The 13,416-nt window shown below is 42.7% G+C and overlaps 1 protein-coding gene across 2 annotated transcripts in view; it reads left to right on the forward strand.

Annotated features, from left to right (window-relative positions):
- The window catches only part of UBR1 (ubiquitin protein ligase E3 component n-recognin 1), a 178,909-nt gene that overhangs the window by 64,798 nt on the left and 100,695 nt on the right, over window positions 1–13,416 (forward strand). For both annotated transcript variants that reach the window (XM_077261471.1, XM_077261479.1), the window contains exons 7-12: window positions 2,885–2,947; window positions 3,375–3,498; window positions 3,727–3,837; window positions 4,726–4,814; window positions 11,023–11,121; window positions 13,139–13,296. In XM_077261471.1, coding sequence (XP_077117586.1) covers window positions 2,885–2,947; window positions 3,375–3,498; window positions 3,727–3,837; window positions 4,726–4,814; window positions 11,023–11,121; window positions 13,139–13,296 — 644 coding nt within the window. The remainder of the gene's footprint in view (window positions 1–2,884; window positions 2,948–3,374; window positions 3,499–3,726; window positions 3,838–4,725; window positions 4,815–11,022; window positions 11,122–13,138; window positions 13,297–13,416) is intronic.

Here is a 13,416-nt window from a genome sequence, read left to right on the forward strand (position 1 = left end):
CTCCCTAACAAAAAAAAATGTTGGTTCCAAAATTGTGCTGATGTAAAGTAGACATGTGGGAAATGTTACTTATTAAGTATTTTGTGTGACATATCTCTGTGATTTAATTGCATAAAAATACAAAGTTGGAAAATTGCAAAATTTTCAAAATTTTCACCAAATTTCCATTTTTTTCACAAATAAACGCAGGTAATATCAAAGAAATTTTACCACTATCATGAAGTAAAATATGTCACGAGAAAACAATGTCAGAATCACTGGGATCCGTTGAAGCGTTCCAGAGTTATAACCTCATAGAGGGACAGTGGTCAGAATTGTAAAAATTGGCCCGGTCATTAACGTGCAAACCACCCTTGGGGGTCAAGGGGTTAAAGGTGCGCCGGGGAATATGGGAGGGAGGATCTATGCCCTAAACATTTTATGATGCAAACATTATTATGCTCAGGAAAGAGAGGAAGGACCCTTTGGAATGGGGATCGTATAGCCCCATATCACTAGTAAACGTAGATTATAAAATCTTCACTAAAATTTTGGCAACTAGACTAAACACGATCATATTAGACCTTATACACCCAGACCAAACTGGTTTTATGCCTGGTAAAAGTACTTCCATCAATTTTAGGCGGGTTCAGTCAGTGATTCAATATAGCTCTCTGGAATCAGATAATAACTGGGCACTAGCATCGCTCGACGCGGCCAAGGCCTTTGATTCTCTTGAGTGGCCCTTCCTCTCTGCATGTTTGCAGAAATATGGTTTGGGGGACAAATTCTTGAGGGATCGGTACACTGTATATGAAACCCATGGCACGTATAGTTGTAAACAACTCTATTTCTGAGCCCTTTTCATTACACAGGAGAACTCGTCAGGTATGTCCTCTGTCCCCGGCTCTCTTTGGCCTGGCGATAGAGGCATTGGCAATATGCAGAAGGTCCTCCACTGATATTAAGGGAATAAATATTGCGGGTCGTGTGGATACCATTGGTCTTTATGCTGATGATATGGTGATTATTTATGGATAAAGCATAGATAAATTTAGTAAATTCTTTGGTCTATATATAAACTGGGATAAATCTACTGTTACCGCTTTCTCATACCCCGATGCCCCGTCTTGAAACGCTCTCGTTGCTGCCTATCATCTCTAATTTCAAATATCTAGGCATCCACATGTCCCAACATAGTCAATTTGATTTACAACTTAATATCTACCCACTATTGGATTTGGTTAAATCTACATTTGCAACCTGGAACAAACTCCCGCTCTCTGTTGCTGGCCGTATTAACCTAATTAAAATGATATTGCTCCCCAAACTTAGCTATTGCTTTCAACACAGTGCTGTGCCAATACCTAAATCCTTCTTTGCGAATCTAAACTCCCTAATTACATCCTTTATATGGGGGAAGGCTAGGCCCCAACTCAAGTTATCTGCTCTGCAAAGACCAAAGCAGGGGGGTGGGGTGGCTTTGCCAGATTTTTACTTGTATTATCTCGCCGGGCAGGCTAAGGCGATAAATAAATGGATGCCCAATAACTCCCTACCTAACTCCGAGAGCCATCTGCTCCATTCTGCCCAGATTGATTGTCCACTGGGGTTTTTGGAGCTGGAGAAAGTTAGTGTTCCTCGTTTGTTGCCCTTACTCCGGCTAGCACGATTAATTTGGAGACAAATTTAAAAAGTCACTAGATTTGTAGATATTGTAGCTGAAATGCCCTTGTGGAATAATAATTATTTCCCGGTACTGCGGAACCACCCATCCACTGATTTTTTGGGATTTTGTATGGTGTCTTCTCGGTAGGCGATTTATATAACCAGGGGACCTTTTATATCTTTTGAACAACTACAGAAAAAATATAATATCCCGATATCTCAATTCTTCAGTTATTTACAGCTAAGATCAGCCTTCCAATCGCACATGAGGAATCTGGGTACAGGTCGAGCTATTTCATCTTAACCTTTAAAAGGAATTCTCAACTCACAAGGTCTTCAAAGACTTATTTCCTCTTTATATAGCTATCTGCTGTCCATAGGATTTGGGTCTACTATAAACTCTATTAAAGGGAAGTGGGACGGACTTCTTCCTGATGTACTCGAAGAAGAATGGAAAGATATCCTGGAATCTCCAACTAAAGTCTCCCCATCAATCAATAACAGGATGACCCAGTTGTACATAATATATCAGTCTTAGGCTACTTTCACACTAGCGTCGTGCGCTGCACGTCGCTATGCGACATGGCGGCGCACCGACACTAGCTGACACTAGCTGTGGAAGCTAATAGAAGCAAAATAGAGGATGTCCAGGCAAATTCAAGAAGATCTGGGGTAGATGGAACTCCTCTTACCATACTTTATAGGTCCACACTAATTGGATATTTATACAAGAAGCTGGATTTATAGTGTAGGGGGTATCACTTGAAGGGCGAAATTATGTGGAATTTTCTTTTAGGTGGCGTACTATTAGTAGTTATTGTAGTTGATGTTAAATAATGGGTGATTTATAGGACACCAGTGATGTGACATGCACAGTTTGTTATTCTTGCAATATTCTATTAATAATAGATACAATAATGCATTACAATTATCTGTACCTCATGTTGTAACTGATAATAACGAATGCAAATGTGTGTATTGTATGATTTATTCTGAAATTAATAAACAAAGTAAAAAAAAAATTCTTTGATTATAAAACCGCCCTTCATTATATAGGAAACACGGCAGTCCGATTGGACATTGATGGCTAATATGTCAACAATATCTTTGAGAGAGCGGTGTAAAATTTGCCTGCTACCTACATAAACTGCTCATACAGCTACATGGTTGTTTGTAGCATTTAATTCTCAGTAATCCTGCCATATGTGGTGTAATGCCTTTTAATTTCTTGAAACAGGGCCGTACAACTGTTAAAGAAGGCACTTTGGAAGAATGTCAGAAAATTGCACAAAATATTATGGTAATTTATTTTATTTTTATTTTTTTACAGCTAACAAATGATTTTGGATTTATTATCCTTGCTTATATATACTTATATTCTGTAGCGCTGTAACTTAATTACCGTACATGTTTTTTTTTGCTGATGGCCGAAACCAGAATTTCCTGGAGGACACTCGGGTGCCAACATTCAACTCCCGTCAATCTGTTCTCTACTTCTTGTTAACCTAACAAATATACGTTATCTAGAAGCAATGTGCAGATGGATGGCACTATGGCTCCAGAATCAGATACAAGGGATTAATTTGTAGTCTGCAACCATGGACAGAGCTCTCAAATACAAAATCTGAAAAAACGTGAAAAATCCTGAATGTGTGCATATAGCCTAAATATAGACATAAAGATCTGTCCTTTTTTATCACAGTGCTTTTATATCTGTTTGTTTTCAGGTATATTCTGAAAGTGTTTCTCCGCGAGCGCTACGTGTTGAAGTTCTTCATTTTCTGTTAATGGCTCATCAAACTTCTGCTTGTAGTCTAGGAATCTGGTTAAACAAGCTTTTGGCCTATTCAAGTAAGTTCTCACTGTTTTTTTTTTTTAGTTTATTATTGTATTATGTTTGACTTCTTTTGATACCATAAGAAGGAATTTGATCGGAAGTTAAAATATAGATTAGAAATCCTCTTACTTGGTAATGTAACTGTTCATCATTTCTCCATTCATTCTTTTGTGCTTTTAGTGCGTTCTGTTCATTAATCTCCTAATGTATGTAATGATGATTTCTTTTTTAATTTTTTTTAGGCGACTTTCGGCAGATATTCTGTCAAATGTGCTTAGAGCCACAAATTAGCACTTTAAAGGAACAGTGCCATGTTAGTTCTTTTATCCTCCATGATGCCAGACTTCATGCAGGCGAGTACCTTTTTTTTTTTTTAATTTATTCACGGCCATTAATGTGTTGGAATCTGATACAGTAACTGAAGACTTGAGCCCCAATCCTGGACAACTTCTTTAAATATAACTCTTCTTTTCAGGGTTGTATTGCCAAGTTTTTAACACTAAGGTTTGGATACGGCTTTAAAGAAGGCTACTACATGCAATACAACACAATTTTATTTCAAAGTACAAAATTAAAGGAATAATATGATTGTGTTCACTATTGATTATTTTAACATACAAAGGTTAAGTACATATAAAGATTAAGTACATACACTCACATCACTACCAAGGAGCTTTTAAACATCATCCATCTGGAATATCAGAGACGCATGCACCAAAACAAAGAACCTCCTGGATAATTCACAACACTGCTTGGGCATCCCCACTTATACGTGTACAGTGTTGGGATACCTGCATAAGTACAGATACCCAACTCTCTGCTTCTGTTTGTCACGTTTCTCTGGCCTTGAATAGTGATTTACTCTGTGTAACTCTGGTTTCAGCCTCGCCCTTTAGTGGCCAGCTTTTGGAATAAGAGGAGTCAGAGATACCAGGCAAACATCAGACAATGGGCAATAAACTCATAAAATATAAAGGCTCCCAAAGACTTACCTCAGTCCTCAACACAGAAGTTAAATAAACCTCCATGTTTTACAATCACAAACAACAAACCTAGAAAATTGTAAAACTATTTGTGAGGTAAAAGCTTTCAGACAATAAGTAAACCGTTCTCAAGATTGTGTCACTATGAATATTGTCTGAAACATTTATGACCAGCAATGCTGCTCTGTCATGGTCTGAATGCATTCTGTGTATTTCAATATGGACTCAAAATATCCATTTTTATATTCACATTTCAAGGGTTCAGAAAAGTGGTCCACGATCTGATCTTCAGTAGTTTCTTCAAGGAGATGGAGTTCAAGAAATTGTTTGCTATTGAGTTTGTAAAGGTAATTGCTAAATCTTCTAATTTTAGACATTTCATGCCTATTTCATCATTGCTATTCCATCCTCTTTTTGCCTGGTTTTTGGTGTGTTTTTTTTTCCATTAGCACCTAACTCTAATTTTATTTTGTGCCTTTTCTAAAGTTTTTTTTTTTTTTTGTGTGTGTTCACTTTGTTTTATATTCTCCGTCCTATGCAAGGTATAGTGTTTTTTGGATGATGCATCAATTATGACTTTTGAAAGGTCTCAACGCCCTAGCAGTAACTTTTATGTATGCCAGTTGTTTCAGCACTCATCTTGCACTATTTATCAAATAGTGCACCCTTATCCTCTAAAAGTGGCAATCTAGGTCAAAGACCAGTAAAGAGCATGTTTCTCGGTCTCCCATGACAGCACTACGGAGAGAGGGGATCCGCCCTTCAGGGACAGGAAACCTACAGATAAAAGGGCGGTACCTCTCCCTCGCATCAGTTGGTTTCCTGTCCCTGACAGGGAACCTCTCTATCGGACGGTACCTGACATGAAGACCGATGGACCGAGACCGGGACCGGGCGGTCGAGTTCTGGCAGCGAGGAGGCTCCTGCCACGGCTTGTCCGGCTCCCGAAGCCGCCACCGCTGGGACCGAGGGGTCCTTCAGGGTGAGCGAGGGGAGAACGCCGCCAGACTCCATAGGAAGAAGGGGCGCTGATCACCCGGAGCTCCTGCGCCGACTGCTGCACGCTCCGGGTGTACAAAGATGGCCGCCGCACCGGAAATGCGGCAAGGACTTCCGGGTCATCGCGCGCGCATGCGCAGTAAAATCTTCTCCCTGGGAGCAGGAACCGGAAGTGCGGCAGACGCCGGGGGATTGGCGCCGGTTTCAAAAAGGGAGATTGTGCGCACATGAGGGTCGCACTTTCTCCCTGTAACCATGGAGGACAGCGATCCACAGGAGCTGCAGCCAGGGCAGCAGCGCCAAAAGAGCACCAGGAGTGGATCTAGCAGCCGTTCCACACGGCGCAGCAGATCCGCTGCGAAGACTGATACTCCGTCTCAAGCACCTTCCTTAACAGGCCCGAGTCCCCCTCCAGAACCGGTACCTGCCTCCACGTCCAGGTGGTGAGTGATCTTCGTGAATGTACATATTTATAATGGGGCTCCCTCTTCTCCCTTATTAGGGTAAGAAGAGCACGGAGAAAAGGAAAAATAGGGTCTGCCCCACCTGTAACAAAGCTTTACCAGTAACCTGGGAGAAAAAGCTTTGCAAGTCATGCATTCAACGCTTACTATGTGAGGAGACCCCCGACTTCGCTTCTGAACTTAAAAACGTAATCAGATCTGAGGTTCAGAATGCCCTTCTATCCTCCAAAAAAGAGGTGAAGAAGGTGAAGGAATCAGTACATTCCCACTCGGCCCGATCGTCATCCGAAAATGCTGATTCGGACGATTCAAAGTCCCCCCTTTCCTCATCTGAGGAAGAGTCGGGCCGACATTGCTTCCCACTAGAAGAAGTGGATTCCTTAGTGAGAGCAGTTAGGGCTACTATGGGGGTGGAAGATCCCAAACCCGACAAAACGGCCCAAGATGTGATGTTTGGAGGTCTGGGACAAAAAAAGAGAAGAACCTTTCCCCTAAATCCTAATGTCCAGACATTAATTAAAAAAGAGTGGGAGAAACCGGACAGAAGAAATTCCTCGGTACCCTCCCTTAAAAGAAAATATCCCTTCGAGGATGAGGCTTCCTCTTTCTGGGATAAGGCACCAAAACTAGATGTTGCAGTGGCCAAAGCCTCGAAAAAATTCGCGCTGCCATTCGAGGACATGGGTACCCTCAAAGACCCACTAGATAAAAAAGCGGATACTTTCCTCAAGGGAGCGTGGGAATCAGCTGGGGGTAGCCTGAGACCTGCTGTTGCAGCTACTTGCACCTCAAGATCCCTTATGGTGTGGATCGACCAGCTGGAAAGTCAGATCAAAGACGGGTTACCCAGAAAACAATTGCTGGATTCGTTCCCTGCAATGAGAGCAGCAGCAGCGTTCCTGGCAGACTCCTCGGCGGACTCTGTACGCCTAACAGCTAAGGCCGCTGCTCTTTCCAACGCTGCCAGAAGAACCTTGTGGCTAAAGAGCTGGCCGGGAGATCTACAGACAAAATTAAAGTTATGTTCTATCCCATGTGAGGGCAATTTTTTATTCGGAGAAACCCTGGATGACACCCTCCAAAAGGCGGGGGATAAGAAGAAGGGGTTTCCAAATCTGGGTCCAACTCCTTTTAAACAGTCTTTTCGGAGCCGCAGATTTTTTCGTCGTAGACCCCCCCAGAGAGCAGAATAAGTGGGAAGAAGGAAGGAGAAGGGATAGGGGTTACCTCTTTGGCAACACCTCCCGTGACAAAAAGTTCTCCAAATGACATTTATCCTCCGGTGGGAGGAAGACTAACATCGTTCCTTCCCGCCTGGGAAAAAATTTCCAACAACATCTGGATCCTAAATCTCATACGGTATGGCCTAAAAATAGATTTTGTGTCTTTCCCTCCCCGGAACTATGTGATAACAAAAACAAGATCTTCGGCTGCAGAACAGACTGCATTAGAGGAGGAAATCATGACCCTACTACAAAAATCGGTGATTCGGGAAATATCTCCTCAGGAGGTAGGGGAGGGGTTTTTCTCCCCTCTATTTTTAGTACCAAAGCCCGACGGGTCCTTTCGGACAATTATAAATCTAAAAAACCTAAACAGATACGTCATAAATTACAAATTCAAAATGGAGACGATAAGGTCCACTATAAAGATTCTCTTCCCGAACTGCTACATGGTCGTAATAGATCTAACCGACGCATACTATCATGTGCCCATCCACAATCAATCCCAAAAATTCCTCAGGATGGCAGTCTCCATAAAGGGCCAAATAAGGTTTTTTCAATACAAAGCTCTTCCATTCGGGATTTCAATAGCCCCACGTATATTTACAAAAATAATAGCGGAAATGATGGCCCACGTGAGGGAACAAGATATACTAATAGTCCCTTACCTGGACGACTTTCTTATCGCAAGCAACTCAGCACAAAGTTGCAGAGAAAAGAGAGACCAAGTGATGACCATCCTGACGGACTTGGGATGGCTTATAAACGTAAAAAAATCGAAATTGGAACCCTGTCAAGTACAAGAGTTCCTAGGACTGACATTGGACTCTCGGGTCCAAGAATGCCGGCTTCCGGGTCCCAAAAAAGACAACATACTGTCCATGATAGCGCGAACATTACACAATCCCTCAATGACTCTAAGGAGGGCAATGTCGCTTCTGGGCTCTCTGTCCTCATGCCTACCAGCGATACCCTTTGCGCAATTTCATACAAGAGAGCTTCAGTGGCACATCCTGGAATGGCAATTATTACTAAAAAACAAATTGGAAAGCCGGCTCACCCTAGATTCGTCAGTTATTCATTCCCTTCTCTGGTGGGGAAAAGACCAAAACCTGTCAAAGGGAGTCCCTTGGGTACCAAACATCTCTCGGATAATAACAACCGATGCGAGCCCCAAAGGGTGGGGGGCCCACCTGGGGGACAAAATAGCCCAGGGAAAGTGGTCAGATCAAATACTATTGGCATCCTCAAACCAAAAAGAACTTTGGGCGGTATATCATGCTCTTCTTTTTTTCCTAGCCGATATTCAGGGACACCATGTCCGAGTTCTTTCGGACAACAAAGTGACTGTAGCCTATATAAACCACCAGGGGGGAACAAGGTCTCGTTCACTGAGGAGTTCTTCAGCCAAAATTATCAAACTGGCGGAAGAAAACTTACTATCCCTCTCGGCACTACACATCCAGGGTTCAAACAACGAAAGGGCAGATTACCTGAGCCGGACTCAGTTAAAACAAGGCGAGTGGTCCCTAAACCAATCCATCTACAATCAGATCACAAAAATGTGGGGGACACCAACAATAGACCTGTTCGCCAATTGCAAAAACAAAAAAGTAGGCAAATTTTGTTCTCTAAGCCCAGAAGGGAATCCCCAGGCTCTGGATGCTTTTCTGATTCCATGGACACACAAACTAACATACGCCTTTCCGCCAACCATTCTGATTCCAGCAGTCATTCGGAAAGTCAGAGAGGACAAAACAAAAATGATCCTGATTGCCCCATTCTGGCCAAAAAGAGCATGGTTTTCCTGGCTAAGGATACTATCGATATCAGACCCGTGGGTTCTACCGGATATGCCAGACCTTCTACATCAAGGTCCAATCTTCCACCCACAGGAGTCGAACCTCCATTTGACAGCCTGGTTTTTGAACGGGGACTATTAAGAGAAAGAGGTTTCTCAGATAATTTAGTGGCTACACTCTTAAAAAGTAGAAAGCCCATCACCACTAAAATTTATGGGAAAACATGGAGGAAATTCCTATCTGTCTCCAAGGTAAAGATCCAGGACAGGCCTTCAATTCCTAAAATTCTGGAGTTCCTACAAAAAGGTCTGGAGCAGGGGCTGGCAGTCAGTACCCTTAAGGTACAAATAGCAGCTTTAGGAGCCTTATATAACCAAAACATTGCTGCTAACCCATGGGTAATAAGATTTATTAAGGCGGTTACAAGATCAAAACCCTTAGTTATTCAAAAAACACCCTCATGGGACCTAAATTTAGTCCTTTCAGCATTAACGGGCCTTCCATTTGAACCCATACAAACGATTTCCATGAAAACATTATCACTTAAAACTATTCTCTTAGTAGCTCTAACATCTGCGCGCCGTGTAAGTGACATCCAAGCCCTCTCCTCTAATCCACCTTTCACTAAAATCTTGGATGATAGTCACTCTTAGACCCGACCCAGCCTATTTGCCAAAAATGGCATCAAAATTTCATAGGTCACAAGAAGTATCCCTGCCATCCTTCTGTCCAAACCCAAAAAACGAGAAAGAACTAAACTTCCATAATCTAGATGTTAGAAGATGCCTAATCCAATACCTAGATTCCACCAGGGAGTATAGGAAGGAAGGCTCTTTGTTTGTCTGTTTTCAGGGTCCCAGAAAAGGATTCCGGGCATCCAAGGGGACTTTAGCCAGATGGATTAAGGAGGCAATAGCGTTGGCATATTCATCCTCGGGGAATACAATCCCGGATGGTATAAAAGCGCATTCCACAAGAGCAGTAGCTACCTCATGGGCTGAGAGGTCAGAGGTATCAATAGAGCAAATCTGTAAGGCGGCCACCTGGTCATCACCATCAACCTTTTTTAGGCACTATAGACTAAATCTAGCCTCTGTATCTGACTTAACCTTCGGACGAAGGGTCCTTGAGGCGGTGGTCCCTCCCTAAGCTTAATCTCTGCAATTCTCTCCGTAGTGCTGTCATGGGAGACCGAGAAAGTCATAGTTACTCACCGTTAACGGTGTTTCTCGGAGCCCATGACAGCACCTGCTTATTCCCTCCCATCACGAGTGCGGTGAGCACTTTTTCTAAAATATAATTTATATAATTTATATGATGTATATACTATGCGTTTAGGCACGGGGTTCCTCTATTAAGAAATGTTATAAAATAATGTTCTCTCTGTTGCAACTAACCTGGAGGTCCTCTGATGCTCTGTAAACCAACTGATGCGAGGGAGAGGTACCGCCCTTTTTATCTGTAGGTTTCCTGTCCCTGAAGGGCGGATCCCCTCTCTCCGTAGTGCTGTCATGGGCTCCGAGAAACACCGTTAACGGTGAGTAACTATGACTTTTACTTTGTGCAAAATATGAATACCAGGTTGCAAAAAAAAAATTCTGACTTTAGAAAAAAACAAACGCAAACGATAAATCTGTCCCTTAAACTTTATAACTTGCTTGGTTTTCCAAAACCCTTTTGCATGTTGTCAACAAATGTATTTATATTTTTTAATTTCATAACTGTATTCTCATCAGTTAATGATCTTCCATTTCCTCTGACGTCACCAGCTTCTGATGTCAGTCACTGCCTCGGAAGGGTTCCTCGCGCATTCGCCTATCGGTGGAGGCCCGTACTACAAGCGCTCCACCCCCCAGAAGACTTGATGTGTTTCTTTTGGTTACCCCCAATGATGTATTCATAAATAAAAATCCTTGACTTAAAGGCATTAAAGGGACAAGGGTTTTTTTTGTTTTAACAAATCAATTGAAATAAAGAAAAGTTAATGTATGACGTTGATGTATGTGACTGACTTCCTATTTCAGTGCTCCCTTTGAAACAGTCAAGACATATTATTTCTATTTTTAGTGTTATAAGAAAGTGCAGAAGGAATACATGGATGATGACAGAGACAGAAACATCTCGGTCACAGCATTTTCGGTGCAGGTGTTCACTGTTCCCACCCTGGTATGTAGGTACAGCTGGTTATAAGTGTTTTTTTTTTTTTTTTAATAAATAAGTAGATAAAGTGCATATATTTTAATAGTAACATCCTTTTCTAATGTCAGAGCATGGCACTCTGCACATGTATATTGTGGGAAATATCTTTGTGGATATTCCAGAAAATCTGAATTATTTATTTGCTTATACCTCCTCGCATGCAGGACTTAAGTTACTTGGCTAGATTCTGAAAAATCAATATGCTTTCTTTTATTATTCCTCATATATAGCCCCGTTCTTCCTCTCAAACAATGTCTGGTATTGTAGCCATAGTTATTATATTGGGTTTGAATGCAATACCAGAGTTAAAGGTTTTTCCACTACGTCGACAACCCCTTTTTAAATAGAGTAAGTCCCCCTTCTAAAATGACAAATCCTCCTCTCCTGTACCGGTGGTGTTCCAGTTCTCTGTGACATTGACTGCAGGACTCATGTGGCACACTGATCAATGGCTGTTAGGGTACTGTCACACTCTGCAACTTTCCAACGATCACGACCAGCGATACGACCTGGCCGTGATCGTTGGAAAGTCGTTGTGTGGTCGCTGGAGAGCTGTCACACAGACCGCTCTCCAGCGACCAACGATGCCGAAGGCCCCGGGTAACCAGGGTAAACATCGGGTTACTAAGCGCAGGGCCGCGCTTAGTAACCCGATGTTTACCCTGGTTACCATCGTAAAAGTAAAAAAAAAAAAAACTTACATACTCGCATTCCGGTGTCCGTCAGGTCCCTTGCCGTCTGCTTCCCGCTCTGACTGAGTGCCGCCGTAAAGTGAAAGCAGATCACAGCGGTGACGTCACCGCTGTGCTCTGCTCTTACATTCCGGCCGGCAGTCAGTCAGAGCGGGAGGGAGAACACAAGGGACCTGACGGACACCGGAATGTGAGTATGTACGGTTTGTTTTTTTTTACTTTTACGATGGTAACCAGGGTAAACATCGGGTTACTAAGCGCGCCCCTGCGCTTAGTAACCCGATGTTTACCCTGGTTACAAGCGAACGCATCGTTGGATCGGTGTCACACACACCGATCCAACGATGACAGCGGGAGATCCAGCGACGAAAGAAAGTTCCAAACGATCTGCTACGACGTACGATTCTCAGCAGGGTCCCTGATCGCTGCTGCGTGTCAGACACAGCGATATCGTATGGATATCGCTGGAACGTCACGGATCGTACCGTCGTAGCGACAAAAGTGCCACTGTGTGACAGTACCCTTAGGCTGCTACACTCTCAATACATCTGTTTGTCCGAGGGTTGGATGAAGGAAATAAGCGCACAGTAATTACTGATGTTATGTCACTTGAGCCCTGCAGCCAATGTAAAGAGAACCCTGGGACACCCACTGAACGGCACTGGTATGCGAGTTGGGTATCTGTTGTTTATTACGTTATTCAAATAGGGGTGTGCAAGTAGTGGACAGCCTCTATTCTAGAAAGGGATTTTTTTTTCTTTGTCCCCGCCGCTCTATCCCACCACATGGGGCTGTCCTTAAGAGTTGGTGCACATTTGTTTGCACTTGCCATTCTATTGGCTGTGACCCCGTTATCTGTGGCCTCTGTGTAGGGGTTATCGCCTTTACTTGCTTGATTCCACAGCTTTTCTATTGATTGGCCAGCCTGGCGCACCATCATTGTAGCATGACATACTTGTGACAACTTGCCAGGATCACTAACGAAAAGAAGAGCTACGGGATAGTCAGGGAAGAGGCGGTACTCTCGCTCCTGAGCATAGGCCACTAAACACTATCGTGGACAGTGGAATGGGACACACCGATTTGCACCAGCTCAACTTTTTGGGTAAATCATGGATGTTTGTCATTTTGTGGCAAATTCTGTTGCACTTTTCTGGGTAATGAAAGAGGATCAACTCCTAACTCCTTAATGGGGTATATAAAAATGCATTTACTGACCCAGACAAATCCTTAGTATAGTAAATATGCAATATAGTGGGAGAAATAACCACAACGAGATTTTTTTCTTCCAGGCTCGAATGCTCATTGAAGAACAAAATGTTATTAAAGTCATCACGGAGACCCTGTTGGAAGTCCTTCCTGAGTATCTAGATCCAGAAAATAAGTTTAATTTTCAGGGTTACAGGCAGGATAGATTCTGCAGAGTGTACGCCATTATCTTCGATTTCAAGTAGGTTTTTACATCAGTCACTTGTCTATTATATTTTTTTAAGGTTGAAAAAGTACATTGAATTTTTTTCTGTCCACCCTTGAGAAGCATTTTGCAATTTACATGGACGTTTTCGTGGTT

This window comes from Ranitomeya variabilis, chromosome 1, assembly GCF_051348905.1.
Source record: "Ranitomeya variabilis isolate aRanVar5 chromosome 1, aRanVar5.hap1, whole genome shotgun sequence".
In the NCBI taxonomy this organism is placed as follows: domain Eukaryota; kingdom Metazoa; phylum Chordata; class Amphibia; order Anura; family Dendrobatidae; genus Ranitomeya; species Ranitomeya variabilis.